Source organism: Prosopis cineraria, unplaced genomic scaffold (genome assembly GCF_029017545.1).
Source record: "Prosopis cineraria cultivar Desert tree isolate PC_DT_omini unplaced genomic scaffold, ASM2901754v1 PC2, whole genome shotgun sequence".
NCBI classification, from domain to species: domain Eukaryota; kingdom Viridiplantae; phylum Streptophyta; class Magnoliopsida; order Fabales; family Fabaceae; genus Prosopis; species Prosopis cineraria.
The window spans coordinates 2,298,493-2,323,215 of record NW_026555333.1 but is presented as its reverse complement, the minus strand read 5'-3'; the positions used below and the strand labels follow the sequence as shown (position 1 = coordinate 2,323,215).

Below are 24,723 nucleotides of genomic sequence, written 5' to 3'. Positions count from 1 at the left end.
ATCCTTAAATTATAATTTCACTTAATTTACTTTTCGAACTTTGCATTGTTAAAAAAAAACTATATATGCCAATTTTTAAAGAGTTACATAAAACTTGAGGTGAATTATATTGATTAATTTTGACTTAACTAATACGTGGCGTTCTATATATTTTAGATTACCCTATCTATGCGTAGTAGATTCATTTAAATTTCTATACAAATGTACATAAAGTTTTTTATTTTGGCACAACATATATAAAGGTAAGACCCACGATTATACACGTACTTGGTTGATAACTTGATATTGACTTTTAACAACCATTATTAATATTAATAAAATTAATTTTTATACAAGTTGTAGTATTTATAATCGGGATGGGTTTTCCTACTTATCCTAAGGATGAGAGCTGTACCATCTAGATTTTAATTTAGATAATCTAAATTTAAAGTATCATTATATATTTTTATATTATATTTCTTAAAATAAAAAAGTATAAAAATTATAAAATAATTTTAATAAATTTTTTGTTTGTAATCTGGTATAAATTTAATTTAGGGAGTCTAGATCTCTTTTTATTTGGACTATACAAAGTATATCTGAATAATCAATAAACATCAATCATAAAATTTTTAATATTAAATTAAACCTTCTAAATTAAATTTAGACCAAATTAAGAATAAAAAATTTATTAAAATTATTTTATAATTTTTATAAATTTTTTCAATAAATATAATAAAAATATTTTAAATATGAATCATTCAGATTAAAATTTAAATAATCTAAATTAAAATTTGGATGGACCAACTCTCATCCCAACCTTAAAATGAGCAGGAAATAAAACCATCCCATTTATGACCTATGGTCGCTTCCTTTCAATATTTATTATTCACAGGGTCAATATTGCAACATACGTTGAGATTCGTGCCTGATCTTATTTATTTCCACTGTCATCATAATTCATATCCCCTCTCTTCGTTTTTTTTTTTTTTTTAATTTGGGATTTCTAGTTAAAAATGTATTCAAGCCAATATGTTTACTTTCTTTGTAAACGCTCAAACGTAATTTCCATTGCCTGGGGGAAAATCTAGTAGTGTGAGACATGCATTGATATAGATGTAGATATATATATATATATATATATTGCTTAAGCTCTTTATCGGATACAAGGAAATCTTTTTCAAGTCACAAGCGGAGGATAAGAAAGAATATGAAAATGTGACAAGCGATGCATGCCCCACTGCTACTAACGAACAAAATTTTGTGGCTAGCCAGAAAGAAAACGTAGCTATGAGGATAAAACCAAGAAGTGTTTTGACTTGCTTGACTGCTTGTGCTTCGCATCAGCATGGTTCTCGATTCCAAGTGACAAACGTACTCGTTAAGAACAGAAAATTAAATATGTTGAGTTGGAATTTGCTCAATCACGTTAGGCCTTGTCAGCAATAATATTCCCACTTGGTATTTTAGAATTAGATTCCCTCAACCGCTTCTCCTGGGATAGCAATTCTGCAAACCTGCGCGAGAGAGGGCCGTGACAAGGATAATTTAACAATTCAACAGATTTGTGCAAATTTCTCTCATCGTCGGTTCTCAAGTATACCTTTTCAGAGCCTCCGCGTTGGTCTCACGGCCGTAAGGTTGATAATTACCGGTATCCAAGTTAACCCGAGAAACAGGCCTTTTTAACGATTGCTCTCCAACTTCAACTAGATCATTCAAATTTTTCAGCGTGGCTACGTCGACGGGAGATATTTGTCCAAGTAATGTATCATCCTGCAATCATACAGGACCGTTTTACTGAATTCATCCCACACGTACGACAATAACTGATTATATGACTTAGAAAATTGCATGTATAGGAGTACCTGAATTCGGAGGTAAGTTTTCTGGGAGGAGAGAGCTTTTAAAACAACGGAGAGATACAAGCTAACCATATCGGCACCGGCCTGATTGAAGACGTCAACCAAAGGGGTAGAGCCATTACCGGTCAACCATCCCAAGACACCCCACTTAGCTGCTTCATCCGCACTGTACTTTCGCGCTTTGTGGCAGCCGGTTCCTAAAGATATCACCAAGAATCTGTCATATTCCAGAGGCCTTATGGCAACGAAGTCTGGGCTATTTTCAATGATTTCCCTTGTCACTTCTCCAACAGCAACCAGTGCCTGCAATTACACCCACGATCGTACTTACCAATGTTATTCTCCATTTTCCAGTGAGATTTACACGGAAATTTTTTTATGTTTTGATATGAGTACCGGATTATTTGCGGCAACTCCTCCGTCGATGAGATTGAACTCTCTCATTGCTTTGCCTTCGGCGTCCTTTGTTTGAAAATAATGAGCTGCAAGATAGGTCGGAGCTGCTGAAGTTGCAATGCATATATCGGAGAGCAGGGCGTTTAAGCTAGGGTTATGCTTCACCTGTGAAATCGACATCTCTCGTAACTAATGATGAGAAAAGTAGTAAAATTAAAACTTCAATATTCTAAATTTCTAATCACGCGAGATCGTTCTTGAATGTAGATTGGCAGCATCATTTTCAGATAGAAAGGGTGTCATATAGAAGGAAAGAGTATGGAGGCGGAGCATGCTGCCAATCAGGTGATGAAGATGCTAACCTGAAAACTGGAAAAGATGGTCGGCTGAAGGTTCTTGATGTCAAAGGTAGGGATCACAACATTTGTCAGTGTCTGGTTCAGTTTCGTGTCACCTAGTTTTTCCTTAACTAGGCTATGTAAATACTTGCCGTTGTACTTAGGTCCGGACAGAGCCTTCAAGACCTTTGCAGCATGACGAAATAATTTACTTCTGTTTGCCACATATATCAATGTTAGATTGTTTTTGTTGAGACTCGAGAAAAATTTAGAAAGACAAATGGAAGCGCATGTGAAATAGTGGCGCATTGTGTGCGGGTATTACAATGAGTTTACTTGTTTTGTGGGAAGATTTTGGGGCTGTTGTCAAGGTAAAACTTCTTGATATCTGTGGCCGCAAATAATGGTCGGTTCTTTTCATTGGGTGCAGTTAACATGGCAGTCACCAAGCCGCCTGTGCTTGTTCCTGCAATCACGTCAAAATAGTCGGCCGGTCTTGCATCTTCGCCATCCAATCTCTGTACCATATATGCACACACACAACCAACCGCATGTTATTACTATGTATTCGTGACCGGTGCATTTTTAATTGATATAGAACGAGAGAACCTTTTGGTGAAAGTGGGCATGCTACCTGAAGCTCGGATTCGAGGAAAGCAAGTATAACTCCAGGAATGAGTCCCCTTATGCCACCTCCGTCGATGCTGAGCACCGGTAATTAGCTTTCCAAACTTCTGTGGCAGTAAGGATCTGCTCCTTTCTAATCCCATGTGATTCAAATATGAGATGTATAACCGCAGGCAATGAACCTTAAAGGGAAAACTGAACGAATCCGAAATATTAATGTAGCTAGTAATTATATACGCCTCAGAGACTATGGAAGAGAAAGAAGCGGGTGTGTGTGTGTGTGTGTAGAAGACTGCATGCATGCGAGTCCAAATGGAGGGGTTCCGACCTTATTTCAGTTCAGTTTGCTTCCACCACAAACATAAGACAAAGTTTGACCCGTTTCCAATATCTCTTGTTCATTTACCTACTGCACGTGGGATAGGAGTTATATGTGGCCTTGACGAGAAGGAGTTGTAGGTTTGAAGATTGAGGGTGTGTTTTGGATATTCTCAATTTCACATTTAAAAAGTAAGATTTTGCTTTTAAGATGTTGAAAGTTATTTAGATAAAATATTTTATAAAAAAGTGTATTTAAATAGTGGTTGAAAGTAGATTTGAAAAATATAACTGTTTAAAACTTTTGAAAAATAGGATGTTATTTGATCATATTATCTCAAATATAATCTCTTATTTTTTTTATTTAAAAAATATTTAATTCAATAAAAATATAATTATCATTTCAATAATAATAATAATTAGGTATAAGTTTTTAACATTATAAATTGAATAATTAATCATGTTCTTTTTTAGTATTATTACATTTTTAAAATTACAAATTAAAAAGTATAAATAAATAGAGATCAAGTTTTTAGCATTATAGATCAAATTTTATATTATTTAAAATATTTATCATATTTTTTAAATATTTCAAATATATTATATTTATATAATAAAAATTATAAATCATTATAAATCAATATCCTTTTTGGTAATTGTACATTTAAAAGCACATTTCACTATCATAAGCCAAACGACTCTCAATGTACAAAACTAACTTTTGAAAAAAAATATATTCAAACATAAATTTCATTACAACAATTGACTTTCACTAAAATAACTTTTGTCAAGTAAACTTTTACCAAATGAAGTTTTAACAAATTAAAAACTAAACACACATCAAAATCTAAATGACTTTTATTTATCAAACTATCTAAATGACTTTTATTTATCAAACTAACCTTTTAAAAAAATATATCCAATAAAAATTTCATTACAATACCTGATTTTCACTAAGCAAACTTTATCAAATAAATTTTTAACAAATGAACTTTTAATAAATTAAAAATCAAACACACACTGAGTTAAACAGCCAAATGTGAATCATCTCATGCATGCAAACAAAACGTTACTCCCTCCGTCAGTTCTATTTTTTTTATAGAAAATACCCTTAGTCCAGAAATAAGGTGTTTTATAATATTATAATGACTTTCCATTTTTATCCTTCAATGCTTTTAATTATTTTTTGCTAACTTCAATGCCTTCTTATTAATCTGTTGAATTGCGAATGGTTTGGTTTTAATAAGAACAAAAATGAAAACCTTACATGTTTTTTTACAAATTTTATTAATACTATAATAAATTTTTCTTAACATATTTGAAAAAGGATTTGAAATATCATCATGAACAGGACCAAAAGGGGAGATGTTACCGGAGCCAGCTGTGTGCATTGGTTATATCCTAGAGAAAGATACTCTCGTACGTACGGTGTCCACCGTCCACTGTTTCGTGTTTGTAACGCTAGTTAAGTAGAATATTCAAACACATGGTTGTACGCACTATATAATTATAAATATTAGAAAAACGTGAATAAAATTTTTATAACGCCAGACGTGATTTCTTAGTTTTTTAGACCTGTACGCAGGAGTCTATATCATAATTAACAATAACATTTATTGTGCATTATTTCTGTATACATAATTTAAAAAGTAAAAGAATTAAAAGAAAAAATTTTTTAAAGATAAAAATAATTATATCATTTTCTTATTTTTTGAAAAATAATAAAGATAAATAAAAATAACCGAGGAATAATTACAAAGGTAAAAACGAAGAGTTATATATTTTTTTTTTCCTTTCCCCACATATCCATTCCGTTTTGAATCTAGTGGAATTACTGTGAGTGCTTAAAAATGGAGGAGAGAAACGTGCAAGGCCCTGAAGTAAAACAAGAAGAAGAAGAATTCATCAAGGGATTTGTTTCCCCTTTAGGCCCCGTTTATTTCATTGGAACCATTTTAAGAGAAATGGAACTGAAAAAGGAATAGGAAATGTAAATAGAAAAGGAATAGAAATATATTTTTAAATTTCGTTTGGCATGATTAAAAAAAAAATACATGGAATCATCATATTATTTTTATTTGATTTGTGTTTAAAATATAAAAAGTCAACAATGCCCTCATCTTCTTCACCTTCTCATTCTTCCAATTGAGGGGGCTATTCTAAAATATTAATAAGCATATCTTTTTTTGTATTGCAGGGAGGCTATTGGAAAAATAGCCTGCCCTTAAAAAAAAAAAAAACTTGACATTAGAGAATAGTTATAGCTATAACCATTCTATTTGGCTTCTTATAAAGGACAACTATAACCATAGTCATCCTCTATGCTTGGCCATCTAGGATGGTTATATATATAACTGTCCTCTAAGGCTTTTCTATTTTTAGATTTGATTGAAATTAAAACTTTATATAGAATCGTTATTTAACAATCAACTTTTATTATCTTCAATGTAGGGTAGTTTAATAACCATCCTATATAGCTTGAATAATAAAGGATGGTCAAATAGAAGACTATTATTAACCGTCCTTTATTATGAAAAATAATCGTTCTTTATGATTAGATCTGTTGTAGTGTAGGTTTAGTTTAGAAGGGCATATTTGGAATTGTGATATTTTAATAAGGACATAATGATCCTAATATTTGGGTTTCAAGGAAAATTAAAGTTTCCTTGGCTCTGCCTTAGGAGCCGAAAATCTGTCTTCTTCCTTTAAAATAGCTTCCTTGGAATCAAGTTTCATTTCAAGCAAATAAAGGAAAGTTCTTTTCTTTTTTTCCCCCCTTTCCTTCTCTTGATCCTATTTTCCTGTGAACCAAACGAGGCCTTAGGTCCTCATTTATTAATTGAGAAAAGAGACCAGTTAGCAGCGAAAAAACGCGCGTATTCCCTTCGTCGCAGCTTTAGATGAAAAAGATGCGGAAATCCAACGGGAATCAATTCATGCGACGTTTTATATAATAATTAGAAAATGTCTATTGCCCCGTTAGGTTTTGTCTAAAATTTAAGTCCGGGGTGTTTTTATATCTTTTTAAAATTAAAAAATAAATAATTTTTAAATAGTTTAAAAATTTTATAAAAAAAGATTTATTTCATAATGATTTTATAAAAAGTAAATATTATTTTATGTTTGGTTACAATAATAATAAAAATTATTAGTTAGTTAAACACTTCCTCTCTCATTTACCGTATTATATTATTTTTAGAAGCTATTCAAAGTAGTTTTTTAAAATAATTAAAAATATTTTTTTTGAGATTATTATTATTTTCAAAAATTTAGAAAAATATAATAAAACTCTCAAAATAGAATTTTTTCAAAAAAGAAGCGATGTTTTTTTATGAAATAAGCCTGATTTAATTAAAGAACTAGATTTATTCCCATGCATCGAATGTTTCAGTCTTCAAAGTATAAAAAATATAAAAGTTAAAAATTATTTTAATGTACTTGTATTTTATTATTTCATGTTAATTAAAATTTAAACGATCATTTATTTTATTTTAAAATTTTTTGTCCCTATTCACATTAAAATATAAATAATAAAATAATTTATTTTAAAATGTGTTGTCCCAGCTAAATTAAAATTTAAAGAATAATTTATACTCTGCGAGTTGGAATAGGCATATCTCATTTTGATATTTAAAACCTAAACAAATCTTGTTTAAGATGAATAGTCATTATATATTACCCATAATATAAAAAAATTATCCTTCCAAGATGTGTTATCCCCACGTACATTAAAAATTAAAATCTTGAAAAAGTTCGTTCAGTTAGATACCCACTTTTTTACTTTTCATATAAATTAAATTTATAATTTCATTGCATGTCCAGTTCCTATTATTTTTCATCAAAATCTTATATCCATTACCATTTTTTATTCAGCTTTACGTGATCTATTAAAATATAAAATTTATAATTTCACTGCAAATCTCACATCTATCATTTTTACTAATTCTCACCCTACGCCATAATTTTATACTACAAGTCCCACACTTTTTTTTTCTGTTAAAGGTTCCACGCCCATTTCTTTTAAGTGGGGTATGTATCACATATGGATGATCAAAAAGTGCACATCTCATCGCTCAAACTGGAAACAATCATCATATCATATCATACACTTTGTAAAGTACGTTGAAATCTGTAGATCTCTGCAGTGCTTTCAACATTACCTTACAAATTTTTTTTTTTGAATTTATAAATTCTTGAAAGGAGTTAGTGGGACTTGTGTATGCGTTAATTAATCCTACCTTTGTTTCTTGCCTGCTTTATCTCGGGTATGCGATAGGCCGGTTTATTTATATGTGCCATCGTATGCTTAAATAGTATTTGACAAGTTAATACAAAGTGATGACCTAACTAGCTACCTGCATGTTATTAATAACTAAGAAAGCGTGCAGCTTGGGGAACATATATGCATGCCATGAAACTTGTTGCACCGTCTCCACCAGCCCGGGGCACGGTCTATTTCTGTAACAAATCCCAACAGAATTAATATGATCATTCTAGTATAACATTGGTATATTGCATTACCTATTGATGCAGCAAAGAGAGAGATATGTGATTTAATTATTTCGGGAAAAATAAGAAGAAACAACTACACGCTCATATATTTATATGCATGGGAGTGCCTGTAAATTAAACCTTGTTATTCCTCCATTTTGGATAACACTGGCAGAAGATTGAAAACGTATTGGAAATTTTGTTTTTAACCGACCAATACATATGCAATCGTTTTAATGACGGGGAAATTGCTAAAAAGGACTGTCAGGAAACATTATTTATGCAACATTGAGGAAATTAAGAAACTTTATCCTTCAAGTAATTTCTCATTTAATTTTAATCCACTTGTAGAATCTTAATTCTTTTTTTTTTTCAAATAATTTTATTATCCGGGTTCATCTAGCAATATTAAGGTTAAAAACAACAAAACAAACAGTGGCGCAACCGTAGAAACTGACAATTTTGACCCAAAATAAGCTGTGAAAACTGACAGGTGACATCTCCAGAATGATCGTAACGTGACACACTGTTTTTTCCCGAATTTAACCAGCAATATCCGTATGGCAATGGAGCTCCATCTTACCAAAAAAAAAAAAGCTAGTATTTTTAGGGAAAATGGTATTTAAATATTTATATATCATTTTAAAATTTTAAAAATTAAAATGTGTGTATTTATTGAAATTATTATTTATATTTTATAAAATTATTATCAGTATTGTTATATGTTATTACTTATATATTAAAATATTTCAAATATCGAGCTATACAATTATTTAAAAAGAATATTGCTTCGAATAAATGTATAAGGATTTGTTTAAAATGCATTAACGTCATTCATGAGAACATAACGAATTCGTGGCCTCTGATCTATGGTAGCATTTTCACCCTTCCATCCGGTGGTAGATATGGATATATAAATGCTAATTAACTGGCTGAGAGCGTCACCAGCCCACCACCCACTGGCCTTTTTTAAATGAAACCACCCACTGGCATTTAATATAGTAACAATTTATGACTTCCCTGAGGAGCGATTTAATATATTAATAAACTACAAGCACGTGATATTATTTTATATTATATTGATAATAAAATACGTTGGCAAGAAAAAAGATATATAATAAAATACACAAATATATTAACGTGTTTGAAGTGTTAACTAGAGTGCATTGAGTTTAATATGAACCACACAGTTCATAACTCATAAATTTTTGCATAAACAGGTTGCTTTAAATTTATTTTTTTTTTTTAAAAAGAACAAGTTATCGCGAATATCTTTCAGCAAGCAAAACGACGATGACAAGTGGTACTCAACTGGGGAACTTGCTCAAAGCCCGCATCAGTGTGTCTGCGTTCCCATGGCGTATCCAACAAAAGAAAATAGGATGTAACATGCTATAGGACGTTAGACTGGTAATAGGAATTGGGCAAGTAAAGACCAGTGAAACGTCATGTAAACGAACAAACCATAAGTGTTTACAGAAGACTTGTCAACGCTACCACAGCCCGTGGGGAATATCCTGGGACGAGGTCAATAACCAATAATTAGTGCTCGCGGTCAACTTGAACCCGGTCTGGTCTACAGGGAAGACAATACTTGGCGATCGCAACCCTTGGTCACAGTATCTTGGTCTCGTACATGAAGCCACTGTTGATAGTCGTTCGGGATTCCCCGGGAAACGGGGAACGAGTTGGAGTATTTTAAAAAAAAAAAAAAAGTGGCAGAGAATAATCAACGGGCGGGGCCTGGATGTGGATGGGAGTCTCGTAGACTGAGCAACAATTTGGACTTGTCCCTTGCTTTTACTATTCCGATCCTCACCACCTCCACTGGTATTTCCGTGAACATTCCTCTTCTTAAATTTCAGCTTTGCATGGTACTCTCGATTCCAACATCGCATATCCCACTATAAGTAGGACGTTCAGCAGAGCAAATTATCGAACCACCAAAATCTGGATCTTGCCTTTATAATTTAGCACATACGACTCCTTTCTCTGACGCTTGCTTTGCCCGAAAGTTTATATGTAGACTCTACACAATCACCATTTTCATCGCCAGTCATTGCCGAGGTGGAATCCACATGCTTTCTATCTAACACTAACCCATCATCTGCCACCGAAAGGGTCATTAAGGACAACTGTAAACGCGACGCAACTATGAAATCAAAATATGGAGAGGTTGATACGACAATGATCATTGAATTGCAGAGTCCAATCGTTTTGTCAAAAACAAAACCTCTAATGTGTGGAGCCTACTTGTTTCAAACAGTAGAGCAATTTCTTGAATGGGCCGAAATAATTGGAGCCCAATTTCTTCCTCAAGCCACTTTCAACTACCCTAGTTACTCCTATATCCTCATTCAAGGGCAACAGATAGTTGACGGCCAAGGGCTCATCAATATTCTGGGACCGAAGCTAGTAGACAGCGACAAGTATGATGAAATTATGTTTCTTCATCCTTGCCCCATCCGTCTTACGGCAATGTGTTGGGTCAATGGTTTCTCCTTTTCCTTGTCATCGGCGGCCAAGCAGCTTGAGGTATGGAACTTAAGTCAATTCATTGCTGCGATTAATCTTGCTAATCATGATTCGGCACACTGTCAAGGTTTAAGTCATGGCCTGATTCCTAACATGATATTTGATTCGGGTATTTTGCTCTCCCTTCCTATTTCCGTGAAACATGATTTACAAGTATTTCATTGGTGAATTGATTTTGGAGAATTCATGTGGTTTGGAATTAATTTTGATGGGCATTCTATTCAGCAGAGGATCTTTGGCGGTGTGACTATTTGTTTAATATTTGATCCCGGGCCGACGACAACCATTTCACCTTGCATCTGTTATGGTTTGCTTTTATTCCTGGTTTTCTGCCATAACTTTGATTCATTGGATGATGATCGTGTTGAGATTGAGTTGTTAGCAATGCTCATGTTGAATTTCACAAAAAATCTACATCGAAACTCACTCTATGGTGACACTTTTGGGGATGAATCAACTTATTTATCTACTCCAATTTTTGAAAAGATCCCACTGTCATGTCACAATTTTTCTGCTATGTTTCCACTACTAATTTCACTGCTCAACTCTAAAATTGAAATGCGCGCTTGGTGCTTGAATGGTATTGATGTTTATTACCCTATACTATGTCGGCACTGTTGCAAATCATATGCTTCTGATTCAATCATATTGATAGCTAGCTTTACATTAGTGAGCCGGAGCCTTCCAAGTTTTAACAATGATTCATGGGACTTTACTATGTTTCCATCTCTTTCAACCACTCCATTGATGACACCTCTGTCCTACTAGCTTCCCAGCTTTGTTCCCATTTTATATATTCTTGTTTGACCCAGGGGATAGTGAGAAGGTCTGGTGTTCGACTTTTGTTTCTGACTTAAATCAGTTAAAGGCAATTGTAACGGGTGTTATTGTAACTGGTGTGTTCGTGGATATATATATATATATATATATTGTGATTTCTTCATGGAGATCTCAACTTCAACAATGGGTGGGCATCAAACCTAAATCATTTATTCCTTATTTGGTTAATTTTCTTCAAGACACCTATGAGGTAATTAGTAGGGTGCTCAATGCTGTAAAAGCTGTAAAAGATATGCCATGCAGCGACTTGTCCTGCTCCTTATTAATGTGGGGTCTTCACTTGGTATGGCATTTGTCTCCTTGCATAGATGAGGTCCTACTCTTCTATCTGTGTCATATTACTAGAAGGATTGCTATTGTCATCAGTGGTATTTGGGATTTGTATGACACTCTTTCAATTAGAGTTAGTAGTGAAGGATCTCCCTATCAAATTATTGTCCACCAACATGATTATTGTCTTGTTTCTACTGGTGGCACCCCAAGAAGGCAATTTGGATTTTTATTTTTCTTTCACTGTCATTGCCTCCCCAATACTCTTCTTGCGATGACATCATGCAAAGCAGTGCTTCTCTTTCTGGGCAGTAATCATCACATGTACTCCCTCATCATGTTTGCCTTTTTCAAAGCCTTGGGTTATCTCCATCAAAATGGGTTACTACCTTTCAAGTTGAATTTCCAAATGGAACAAGTATTCCTCATGCTTGTTGCTGTCATTTATGAATTGGTGCAAGATGGAATTCCTTCCTATATTAACAAAAGAGATTCTTTGGCTATTTTGACATGCTACTTTTCATCTCTTGACCTTGAGGACAAGGTCAAAGTTTATAGGGAGGGCAATGTCACGACATGGAGTGTGAACATATTAAATGATGACGTGGCAAAGTTTGTTAGAAGAAATCATGGCGTGAAAGAAGGAATGTGGGAATGGTGTGAGCAACTCTTTAATTATAAAGAGGAAGAGGATGAAGCTATGTGGTGGATGATTTTAGTGATGTTTTCTCTCTGACTTATGCTTCTCTTTTCCTCTGTATCTGTTTTATCTTCCCTTCCCCCTCAACTCTGTAACTCTGCTTTCTCTGCTTATTTTCCCTTCTGTTATCATCTTTTCTGAACTATTTCCCTGTACTCAACTTTGCGACTGAACTTTAGAATTAAATAATATCTTGAGCTGGAATATTTGATCCATATTAGTCTTGTGTTTTGCTGAGTACGTGACAGAAACCTAATCACCATTCTCAGCATCGATGGGGGTGGTATCAAGGGCATCATTCCCGCTACCATTCTCGAATTCCTCGAATCTCAACTCCAGGTATAAATCTAAAATATATATTCGCATACATAGATGCACTTGGAACGCTCACGTTTGCTGTGGTGTCTCCTGGATGCGCTCTTTAATATATGAGGAATATCATGTAGTACTTGTTCGGAGTACAATAATTATTGTATTTGACATTTGTGATATAAATTTAATTTCGTGTGTCTCCCTACATACTTGCTTTGTAGAAAATATATTAATTTCTAAACTATATATATTATATGACAAATGAATTTAAAGTTGATGTATAAAATAATTATTTTAACAATAATTTGGACGGGCATGCAGGAACTGGATGGTGAAGAAGCAAGGCTTGCAGACTACTTTGACGTGATTGCAGGAACCAGCACGGGGGGTCTCATAACCGCCATGCTCACTGCTCCGGATGAACAGAAGAGACCACTTTTTGCTGCCAAAGATATCAAGCCCTTTTACCTGGAGCATTGTCCAAAGATATTCCCGCAAAAGCATCTATCACTATTTATCTATCTAGAAACTATGATTTCTCTTTTCTGTTTTAATCAATGATAAACTGAAACCTAAATGATCTGATTCTGATTTCTAACCTATACTTACGAATAAATTTCTAGATTCTTATTTGGATCGACTAGAAAATGGTTCAGATCACTGGTTGGTCCCAAGTACGATGGCGAATACCTTCACCAAGTGGTGAGACAGAAGTTGGGAGAAACTAGGTTGCACGAGACACTTACCAACATTGTCATCCCCACCTTTGACATAAAGGCGATGCAGCCGGCCATATTCTCATCCTATCAGATCAAGAAGTCCCCTTGTTTGGATGCTAGACTATCTGACATATGCATCGGCACCTCTGCCGCACCAACCCTTCTTCCAGGCTACCACTTCAAGAACCAAGATCCCGAAGGCAACGTCCGTGAATTCAATCTTATTGATGGAAGTGTTGCTGCAAATAATCCTGTACGTTGTATAAGTTGATATTCACGAACAACGTGAAATTTTCCTCCCAGCAAACTATTGTTTTTAATTATATATATTTATATCGGATGAGTCCGCCTAATTAACTTTTGATTCTGTAATGATGCAGACTTTAGTCGCCTTGAACCAAGTAACGCAGCAGGTCATCATTGAAAATCCTGACTTCTTCTCCATCAGGCCCATGGATTATGGTCGCTTCCTCATAATCTCGATAGGCACAGGCACAGCAAAGAATGAGCAAAAATTCAACGCAAAAATGGCTGCCAGATTGGGACTGAAGGGTTGGTTAAGCTGCGGTGGTTCTCGTCCTTTGATCGATGTGTTTACCCAATCCAGTGCTGATATCGTCGACTTTCATTTAGCCACCGTCACCCAAGCCCTTAATTCACAGGATCACTACCTTCGGATACAGGTGTGTGTGTGTGTGTGTCTCCCCTCTTTCTAAATATTGCCCATCAATGCATTAATTAATGTGTGAATAAAGTTTAAAATCTATATATACTTCAATACAAAAATTTAATTATTCCTCACTGGTGGGGCCCAAATGCAGGACGATACGTTGATGGGTACGGTTTCTTCGGTGGATATTTCTACAACAGAGAATCTGGAGAAACTGGGCCAAATTGGTAGAGAGCTGTTGAAGAAACCAGTCTCAAGAGTCAATTTAGAGACGGGTCTTTGTGAGCCAATCGAAAACGGCGGGACCAATGAGCATGCCCTTAAAAAGTATGATATATATCTTAAGACACTTAATTAATACCTCTAGAATCTATTTGCTAGAATCAAGCAATTAAATATGCTTAGATTAAATAATTGAAAGTCTCTATTAATTGTTTCCATGTATATCATCTGCAGATTTGCCAAGATACTTTCCCAAGAAAGAAGATTGCGGGAAATGACATCTCCAAATACGGGCAGGCAGCAGGGCCTAACAGATTGTCTATATTGTTTCCACAGTCGCCGCCAGATTATTTGATTATTTCTCGTTGTTCTGTAATAGAATTAGTCAATTTGATTCGTTATATATTTATTTGATTTCCCTGTCCACTGTTCTGTTAAAGAAGGTATAATATTTTTCCTTCATGCTGCACGTTAATACTCAACTAATCATGTTCTTCGATAAAGCCCTAAATTGATGTCCATGTCAAAGTATTTTAATTTTTGTCATGAAAGTATACTTTATATCAGTTTATAATATCTGGCTTTTAATGATGGTTTTGTCAGCTTTGGGGTCTAATTTATGTCTGAGCATTCGAATCACCAGAATGCATTATTCCCTTCAAATGGATTCTTTCACTTAAGAAGATTTCGAAGACATTTAATTATTTTTTCCAGTTCTATTTATATAAGTCACTTAACAATTTTTTAACTTTATTCTTATTAAATATATATATTTTAAAAGTAAAATATTTCAATATTTAATAACGTTCTTATATTTAATGAAGGCAGATGAGTAAAGATAAACACAATAATTATTGAGATATTTTATAAATAAAATTAAAATAAATAAGAAAAATTATTCTAATGTTTTGTAAAAATTTTTAAAATACCCTAAAATCCTATGAAAACAAAAAATTGTCAAGTTCTCAGGAGCTTAAGGGTGCATAAGTTTAAATATACAATTATCAATTTGTCCTCTAGAAGTAAAAGGAAATTTCATGTATGTGTCTCACGTAATCCATGATCAATGATATTGCCAAATATTCATGATTGTAGAATAATTTTCACTTCATCATATATATGATTACCACCCTTATTTTCATCTAAGTGAGTTGGATGTGTTCCATCCATGATTGTAAGATTTCATCGAAAGAAAACAATACAGGAATTGCTGAACAAGTAAACAATTTCTTGTTTGTTAATGATTCCAATATTGTTTAAAGGTAGAATAATGCTTCATGGGTATACCCGCAATAGGTGTTCGTTTGGTTCGCATAGCTAATAAGTATGAAATAATCTGGTGCGACATTAATATGTTAAAAAATCTATGAGATGAATAACACTATATATTATCAATAGTGCACAGCTGTGTTGTCAATATGCCATGGGTAGTAATTAATACACAATATTGTGTAAGGTGACTTGTAAAAATGCAAGTTTTTCTAGAAAACAGGTATTATGTTATGTTTTTTCATATGGGAGGACATTTTATAGATGATTCCTAAACATCTGGTGCAAGCTTGATCTATTGAAAAAACTTTATTATGAAATAACACTATATGTTGTTAATAGTGGATGCTTGTGTCGTCATTATACTATGTATATTTGTTAATGCACTGTGTATGATGCAACTTAACCTGTAAGATAATAAGTTTTTTTTAGAAAACATATGTTATGTTTTTTCCACGTAGGGGGACATTTTCAAAATAATGACTAAAAAATTGTATGCAAAATGTGGGGTGGAAATGTAAGAGATCAAGAACAACAAAGGAAGGGACAACATGTGAAGAGTTGATAAGAATGATATCATTGATTATATTTATAGGAAATGAAAATAATATAATCCAATTAAAATTTACAGTCAACATTGATACAAGCATACTTGGAGATTTAGTTGATGATGATAGAGTAAAACACTTGGAACAAAGTGAACATGTGTATGTAGTTGTAAATGAGAATGACACCATACAAGCACTAATATATTGCTTAATGGAGAACCAACACATGAAAGTTATCTAATTTTTTTTTTTTTGGTTAATGTACATAATGTTGACAAGTACTATTACTAATGTTGTCATTGAATGCATGATAGATAATTTGTTAGGAGGTTCAAATGGATGTTCTTACCCTCTGCGAGCTATTTATTCTAATGTGATTTGAAGACTCACAATTTGCAAATTTGTTATTGTCTTTTAAAACTTTTTTAACCCTTAACTCCTTGGGGACTTGACATCTATTTGGTGATTTCATGAAATTTTAAGGTATTTTGAATACTTTTACAGGACCTTAGAGTAATTTTTCCAAATAAATATGCTCTCACCTTTTTATAAACAGGAACTAGAAGATTAAGTATGAGCAAGTCGTGATGCTAATTAATAGTAATTAAGAGTAAGTGTAAAAATATGTGTGTACACCCACCCACGCTTGCGGGTGCTCGCGAATAAATTCGCTCAAGTCACGAATGTATATAATTTAATTTAGAGACTTTTACTTATATAGCCCATTTAATAGGATTAGACAAAGATAACAGCTAAACATTTCAAATATTTTGCAATGTACCTAGATTAATATTTAACTTAAATTAAAATGATAATACCCCTTCTACTTAGATAAAATATCTCACTCTCATTCTCAAATTTAATATATATTATGCCCACTAATAAAACTGATGGTGAAGTGTTTAAATATTGAAGTGATATATGATTGTAAATGGCTCACAATTGTAATCGTTTAGTTACGAGACTTTTGCTATTCTATTACACAAGTTTTTTTAGTTGTTTTGGAAATAAAAAGAGAAAATCACACCCCAACTAATTAAAAATAAGTCACATTTCAAAATTTCCAATAACTTCTTTCATAATTTTTTATTAATATATTTTTTACGGTCATTAGGCTAAATTATTCTTTAATTTATCGGTTTATCCTAAAATTAAAATCTTTGTCCTGTTTATTTAGATATAGTTCGTACAAATCAAGTAATGATTTGTACACGAAAAAGAAAATCGTGAATGAAAGATTTGTACACGAAAAAGAAAATCGTGAATGAAAAGGGATCTTTTGTTTTTTTTTTTTGGGTCAAGAAAAAGGGATCAATTTAATTATTGCGAGATTGACAAACTGAACTGGGGCTATTCATAATAACGAAGCCGGAAAATCAGTGACCCTCAAGGGCAAGAAATAAAATTGTTATTCAATTCTAATTGGGTGGCAGGTGACTTCACCTGTATCAAAAAATCAGCGTCCCTCGAAGCAAGAAATAGAGACAGTAACATTTGGCTGCTTTTGCCCTTCTTGGGAACAACTTGCAAGCCCACTTCCCCCTCAATTCTGGGGTCCATCACTGCGGTAACCAGGAGCGTAAGTTGCAGAATAACGAGAGCGCGTGAAACTGGCAACCCAGGACCAGAATTTACATAAGGAAACCCCAATAATTGGTTCAAGGAAATGAAAAGGGAGGAAGTTAAGAGAAGATTTCGATGAGATTAAAAGACAGAAATTGAAGGATTATTCAATAAATAACAATTGAATAAAAAGAGTCAAGTTAGAGTTTTACTAAATTTAGGTGAAGCAAAATTTACCTGGCTATTTACATAAGTTTAAGCTGTTAAAATTTAGACTATATTGCACAATAGATGCATCGAAGAGAGACAAAAACAAACCAAACAATTGCTCAGTAACTCTCGAGTATGCTTTACTTTCAGCCACCTATCTCTATTTATAAGGAAGGAAGGCTATTTTTGAAAAAAAAAAATCTAATCAATAATAATTTGTTTCATTATGAAGAGAATAAATTAATTGACATAATCACCATTATTATAGAGATTACTTCTTCTTTTGGGATTCAGTCAAAAATTAATCAAATTAATTTTAAATTTCAGTCAACTTATCATCACCAAATTTATATCATATCCCACTGATGGCTCATAAGGGCAGATTTAATGCAAATTCCAACAGAAATAAACTTGATTAATGTTTAGCAAAAAAAAAACTTGATTGATGTTTTATTTTTATTCTTGTACTGCTGTGTTAGTCACGGGACTGACAGCACAGTTGCGAGCAACGTGAATTATATATATATATATATATATGTATGTATGTATAAAAATTGGTCTTTCCAGACTAAATTTACAATATAAAAAATAAAATAACTGTGAAGAGTCCCACCAAACAGTCACACATAACAATCCGGGCCCATATGGTGGATGGATGGAAGGACGAAAGTTAAGTGAAATAGGAAAATTATGCAGCCCGCCGCTGACTTCGTCTCCGTCGTTATCATTTCTAATACCTCCATTGAAGTTTCCCTATTAGTACTAGCTGCCATTCTTAGAGCTGGGAGTCCTGCACTGAATTGTCTGTCTCCTATCAATGGAAAGAGCAAAGTCATCCGTTGAACAAATCCAACCCCCGACTTATGGGAACTTGGTAACCATTCTGAGCATCGATGGCGGTGGCATTAGGGGTATAATCCCCGCCACTATTCTTGCTTTCCTCGAATCTAAACTCCAAGTGTGTGTGTGTGTGTCCACCACCGCTCTTTGAGTAATTACGTAAAACTGTCGAGAAGCATTATGAATAGCACGTATTACCTCTCATATATATAATTAAGCTGGATCTTCACTTGCAAGAGCTGGACGGGGAGGATGCAAGACTTGCAGACTATTTCGATGTGATCGCAGGAACAAGCACGGGCGGTCTTGTGACGGCCATGCTAGCTGCTCCGGATAAAAACAATCGCCCCGCTTTTGCTGCTAAAGATATCAAACCCTTTTATCTGGACCACTGCCCAAAAATTTTCCCTCACGCGGGTATAATAGTAAAAGCACTACGTATTGATATATATGCTTCTGTTTAAAGTATCTGCGCGCGCGCTTAATTATAATTGATAATATTTGGGAAATTCATTGAAATTTGAGTTCATTTGCAAAGGGGGGTGTGCGCGATGGTGGTAGTAAAAGTAATCAGATCGTTGGGAGGACCCAAATACGATGGAAAATATCTTCACTGGATCGTCGGAGAGAAGCTGGGAGAAACTCGTCTGCAACAGACACTAACCAACGTCGTCATTCCCACCTTCGACATCAAGCAGCCAACCATTTTTTCTTCTTATCAGGTCTGTCTACCTCAGCCTCAGATTTCTATGAAAGACTTTATTTTTGCCTTCGACGTACGTACAGGGGTAATAATTTAATAATTTCATTGGTCCTGCCTACTGTTAGCTACAACGACCTCCACTTTGGTACTTGAAAATTTTTTGAAGAAATTGATGACTAAGAAATAAGTACGTGTGTGTATTCGTTTAGCTCTGACCTCTGAGCCAGCCGTGCATCCCTGTTCATCTGTAAATTTTGACGGGATATACTTTAATTATTTGATCAACGTACACCTAGGATTGACGGCCTTCACTGTTAGCTGGAAATCCTTTTCAAAATCTCCAAAAATCAGAGGAAAAAGTCTGCAATTTACTTGAAAAGAAGATTAATTAAATACAAAGAAGATTAATCAAATAAAAATAATTATCAAGAGCTAAACAGATTTCAAATTGATACAGATTAAGAGGAATCCTTGCCTGAACGCAAGACTCGCAGACATATGCATCAGCACATCGGCGGCGCCTACTTATCTTCCTGCCCACCACTTCAAGAACCAAGGCGCTGGCAAAGAACGTGAATTCAACCTCATTGACGGTGGCGTGGCTGCAAATAATCCGGTACAACACATAACTCAATATCCAACAAACTGATGCTTATTCAATTCAAATTTTACTAGTACACGAGTGTGCGTGGATTATTTATTATTTCTTATACTGGAAGCATCACTAATTATTGCGCAATTATACTATATTGTATTTTTCTCTCGGGTCCAGACTCTAGTGGCTATGAACCAGATAACGAAACAGATAATGGACGAGAATCCGGACTTCCATGCGTTGAAGCCCCTGGAAATTAGGCGCTTCCTAATAATCTCACTAGGGACGGGCACGCCCAAGAATGAGCAAAAATTCACTGCACAAGTAGCAGCCAAGTGGGGCCTACTGGATTGGCTATCCCACGGGGGCTCTACGCCTTTAGTGGACGTGTTCACTCAATCAAGCGCGGATATGGTTGATTTCCATGTAGCTACTGTCACTCAAGCACTTCAATGCGAAGATCATTATCTCCGAATACAGGTCATTTAAATTATAATTTTAGAGAGAAATATATATAGCATGATTAACAAGAATGAATTAATACTATAAAATCGGACGAGTTAAATTTGCTGAACACAACCACATATATATGCGCGCAGGATGATACACTGACGGGCACAGATTCTTCTGTCGACATTGCTACGGCAGAGAACTTGCGGAAGCTGGAACAGATTGGGGAAAGGCTGTTGAAGAAACCTGTCTCTAGGGTGAACCTGGAGACTGGGCAGTTTGAGCCAGCAGAAAACGGTGGGACCAATGAGGAAGCTCTCGTTAGGTAAGGAGAATGCCGACGGGTCAATCAATGGCTTTAATTTAAATTAGGTTTTAAATATTAAATTTTAAAAATATATAATTTAATCTCTTAATTTTATAATTACGCTGTGATGAATTAACAATTTATTTTTTAAATTTTAATATAATTAAAGAATAAAAAAATTATTTTTTTATTAGAATTTAAAGTATAAATTATAAATTCATGAAATTTTACACTTAGGACTTAACTTGATTTGTTATTCTCCCTTATTATATTAAATATATTGTATTCTAACTCGCAGTTCACTAATTTCTGGTTTTAATTAATTCCTCAGGTTTGCGAATTTACTTTCCCATGAGAGAAGACTCCGAGATATGAGATCTCCACACACCAACAAGGCCTTGAGAAGCGGCGCCGTCGTCAAATTGGATGTGTCCGTCTAGCAGTTTCGATTCAAATTCTAATCAATTTATGGTTCAGCTTCATCAGTAAACTTATGGAATTTCATGTCCTTACTTTTCTCTTTAATTATTAGTATCCCATCTTCTCATGCAACGACTTTTCTTTGATTGGAAGTTTAATTTAATCAAATCCATGCCCGGAATAAATGCTGTCGGGATGATTTTTTATGCTTCTATATTTTTTTGTTTTACAAAAATTAATCTATCAATCTTTATAGATGCATAAAAGCAAATACCAATATGATCTGTGGACGGAATGTACTTCCTATACCATCGAAACCTAAGTTTTTTTTTGGCCAAAGTAAATATCAACAACTAACAAAACACTAATTCAAAATGAAAAAGATATATGTTAAGGGTGTGTTTGATTGAAAGTTTTTTTTTTTTAAAAAAAGGAGGAGAGTTGCTTCATTTTGTTTATTTGGTTAGTGATTAATACAGAAAAGGGAGGAGAACCCCTTGCTTGTAACCCTTGGGATTCTTTGGAAGGGAGAAGAGAGAGAAAATAATTAAAATAAATTTAAATATTTATTTTAAAAATCTTGAATTACTTTTGATATTAAAAAGTTATGTATTATTTCTCCCTCTCTCTCTCTATCATAAAATAAATTTTATCACCTTACAAAAATAATATATAATTTTTTAATGTATAAAATTTTAATATTTTTCATTAGATTCACTAATAAAATATAATTTTTTCTTCAAATTGTTTTTATTAATATAAATTCACATTCTTAAAATAAAAACTTAATAAATTCTAATATAACAGTTTTTTTCAAAGCAAAAAATAAAAATGAGTTAAATTTGATAAAAATAAAATTGTTAACTTATTTTTGATTCCTCTCCCCTCCTAAACCAAACAAATGTTTTAAAACCCTCTCCTTCCCCTCCCTCCATTAAAATCCCTCTCCTCTCTTCCCTGCCTTCCTCTCAAACCAAACACAATCTAAGGAAAAAAAACAAGAAAAGAAAAATGAAGAGCAATATCTTGATCTTGGAAAGAAAACAAGCCGGAGAATGGGAGCGTAAAAGCCAATTTAAAGATCACATCTCTACAGCCGAAGCACCAACAATCTAGTCTGCAGCCTAGTAGAGTCTTCTAAAGATCCCTTGAAAGCAAAGATTGCTTAAAGGCTCACCAGATTAAAGAAAAAATCCACAGCGGCTCTGCTATCCCATTCAAGGAGAAGAAAATCAAATTAACACCAATAAGCACTAGTAAAGAAACATCCCGAAATGGAAGTTATGCATTAAGAGAAGATAAAGAGACTCCACACCCCCAATGACTACTGAAGTAGAAAACCAAACTCCTAGTAGAATCCATTTCTTATCTCCAATAATAATCCACATAATGGAACTCAAAGAGACTAAGGTAGAAGGCCAATATATGATATAGCACGTTAAAACTCCCAGGCAAGAAAACAGAATCATTTATAGATTCCACTAACACTAATTCAGAACCAAGGAGAAAACTCAACAACAATCATCAATGGATCTCATAAGAACATACCAAATCAGACCATTCAAATCCAAAGAGAAAGGGGTATGGAAGGATAGTGCCATGAGAGTTCCAACTGCATCAACATTGCCACGGTCCCTAATAAGCTGACTCATCCATGAGAGCCGATTCCACCTTTGATTCAAAGCACCCAAGCAGCAAATAAAACTATGATGCTGACAGATCTAGGGTACCCATCGAAGATTCCTAACCTCTAAATCAATGCATTGAAACCATTCTAAGGCACCACCAACATACTGTAGATTATCCTTCCTCTCCAACACCGCAATCCTATTTTGATCTCCCCCAACTCACACATGCTAATCCACGTGCACACCAACCCATAGAACAAAGACACCCATACCCTCTTACCCAGTGAGAGCTGAGAAGAGAGAAGCGATGATCTCATCATGAAAAAGAAAGGGTAAAAAACTATTAGCAGAGCAAAGCTTTGCACCTCGGCAAGGACTGAGGGGCTCCTAAAAGGCGAGAGCATTCCTCTTTCAAGTTTACTTCACATATCTTGATGTTTTTGAAACCTACATTGAATGATTAAGGAAGAATGACAAAAAATACCTTCAAAATATGTGAATGACAATGAGGTCTTGTAAGATGTGATAATTTTTTTCAAGTCATTTGGAACTTGTTTGTCTATAAAATTTAAACTAAAAAGACATTTTTGTCCTTATAAAAGCCCCTCCATTTGTTGCCCATTGGCTCCTTTATTATCTCCCAATGAAAATGTTGAGAGTTGGACTATGAAAATCTGAGAAATTCAAAGTTAGAATAAAATATTAAGGCATGTCTTAATATTTCCATCCATCATTCAAATATTGAGGGTTTAAAGTTTAAAACATAACATATTTGTGATTAATTTCAATAACCTCTCACTCTATAAGTATCTAAAGCTCCTGTATGAAGCAATTCTTTGGAGGCTTCCTCTCTGCAATTGGCCTTCAACACTGCAAGGTAAAGATTACTGAGTTAAAGATGCATCAATCACAATTTAAAAAGAGCAGCCTGATCAGTGAGAAAGCTTATGCATGCGATCCCGTTGACATAAAGTGAAAAAAAAATATTCCATTGAATGCATCTTCATCCTATAAATCAAAGGCCATGGCCAGGGGTGACGTCTTGGGAAGATCCAAAGGAGGGGATTGAAATATCGGAGTGAGAAAGATACTTCTTCTAATAAGAGAGAGAGAGAGCTAAAAGGGAGGCAGTGAGGGGTGAAAATGTCTTTTTTACTTAAAATTCATTGGCAGACAAGTTCTTAAGGACATGAGAAAAATTATCATATTTTACAAAATTTTATTGTCATTTACATATTTTATGGAGACTATCTCTCAGTGATTAATTATCCCAGTGATTAAAATAAAATATTTTTTTAACTGGTCCCTGCAAGCATCCATCATCGTTTGCTTCAACAAAGTTAAGTGGAAAATGGACTTTAGTGGAATTGGATCCTCTCCTTTTTTCTTCTTTTCATCCTATTCTCACCTTGGATTGAAAATTCAACGGTTAAGATTTAATGTTTTATAAAAACCATTATAATAAAAACAATCAATAAAAAAAACACAGATCTAGACCATTAAAATCTTATCTAAGCAATTTACTATTATAAAACTATAATCAAAATAAATAAATAAATAAATTTAATTAAATCTCAATTATTAAATTTTTATTTCCCGGTGAGGATGGGATAAGGAGAAGAAAATGACAGGATCCAAATCCCTTTTTAATCATTACAAGAGGTCAATATAGGACATCCATTTATGCATCCTCCGCTGTTTCAATGATTTGTTAGACCATGAATATTACCAGCCCATGTGCAACTGATTAGGCTCTCAAATCCCATATAGAAATGCATGTTCCCCGAACGGGGTTAGATAATGGGTAAACTTTTTTTAAGAAAAAATGAACAATAATTAGATCCAAAATAATAGGTTAGATGAATTGAACTGCAACTATATCTTTCTTGAGAGAATTATATACAAGGC

General features: G+C 33.9%; 3 protein-coding genes across 4 annotated transcripts in view; 2 read left to right on the top strand and 1 right to left on the bottom strand.

Moving 5' to 3' along the window:
* Positions 1-1,408: 1,408 nt before the first annotated feature.
* The window catches only part of LOC129301840 (patatin-like protein 2), a 24,584-nt gene continuing 1,269 nt past the window's right edge, over positions 1,409-24,723 (bottom strand). The window contains exons 3-8 of the mRNA XM_054940446.1: positions 22,905-22,935; positions 2,603-2,764; positions 2,241-2,405; positions 1,848-2,147; positions 1,583-1,755; positions 1,409-1,496 (exon numbers count right to left, since the gene is read on the bottom strand). Of these exons, the coding sequence (XP_054796421.1) occupies positions 1,409-1,496; positions 1,583-1,755; positions 1,848-2,147; positions 2,241-2,405; positions 2,603-2,764; positions 22,905-22,935 (919 nt within the window). The remainder of the gene's footprint in view (positions 1,497-1,582; positions 1,756-1,847; positions 2,148-2,240; positions 2,406-2,602; positions 2,765-22,904; positions 22,936-24,723) is intronic.
* Positions 9,975-14,803, top strand: LOC129302856 (patatin-like protein 2). Its single transcript, XM_054941729.1, has 7 exons — positions 9,975-10,549; positions 12,608-12,698; positions 12,993-13,175; positions 13,296-13,643; positions 13,771-14,073; positions 14,212-14,387; positions 14,517-14,803. Exons 1-7 carry the CDS (start codon positions 10,446-10,448, stop codon positions 14,635-14,637), a joined length of 1,326 nt encoding a protein of 441 aa, XP_054797704.1. The 5' UTR covers positions 9,975-10,445; the 3' UTR covers positions 14,638-14,803.
* On the top strand, positions 18,626-21,399 carry LOC129302854 (patatin-like protein 2). Of its 2 annotated transcripts, XM_054941728.1 has the most exons (7): positions 18,626-18,830; positions 18,931-19,150; positions 19,274-19,434; positions 19,873-20,031; positions 20,188-20,490; positions 20,610-20,785; positions 21,099-21,399. In XM_054941728.1, exons 1-7 carry the CDS (start codon positions 18,690-18,692, stop codon positions 21,205-21,207), a joined length of 1,269 nt encoding a protein of 422 aa, XP_054797703.1. In that variant the 5' UTR covers positions 18,626-18,689; the 3' UTR covers positions 21,208-21,399. The 2 variants fall into 2 exon arrangements, with proteins under 2 accessions (XP_054797703.1, XP_054797702.1); XM_054941727.1 differs by lacking the exon at positions 18,626-18,830 and having other exon boundaries at positions 18,934-19,129; positions 19,251-19,434.

Excerpts from the sequence above, each read along its gene's own strand:
- LOC129302854 (XM_054941728.1), top strand. The coding sequence starts at position 18,690 with ATGGAAAGAGCAAAGTCATCCGTTGAACAAATCCAACCCCCGACTTAT. Across the intron at positions 18,831-18,930 it reads TCCTCGAATCTAAACTCCAA|CTGGATCTTCACTTGCAAGA; the intron begins GTGTGTGTGTGT and ends TATATAATTAAG. Across the intron at positions 19,435-19,872 it reads CCATTTTTTCTTCTTATCAG|ATTAAGAGGAATCCTTGCCT; the intron begins GTCTGTCTACCT and ends AAATTGATACAG.
- LOC129302856 (XM_054941729.1), top strand. The coding sequence starts at position 10,446 with ATGATGAAATTATGTTTCTTCATCCTTGCCCCATCCGTCTTACGGCAA. Across the intron at positions 13,176-13,295 it reads AGATATTCCCGCAAAAGCAT|TTCTTATTTGGATCGACTAG; the intron begins CTATCACTATTT and ends TAAATTTCTAGA. Across the intron at positions 14,388-14,516 it reads AATGAGCATGCCCTTAAAAA|ATTTGCCAAGATACTTTCCC; the intron begins GTATGATATATA and ends TATCATCTGCAG.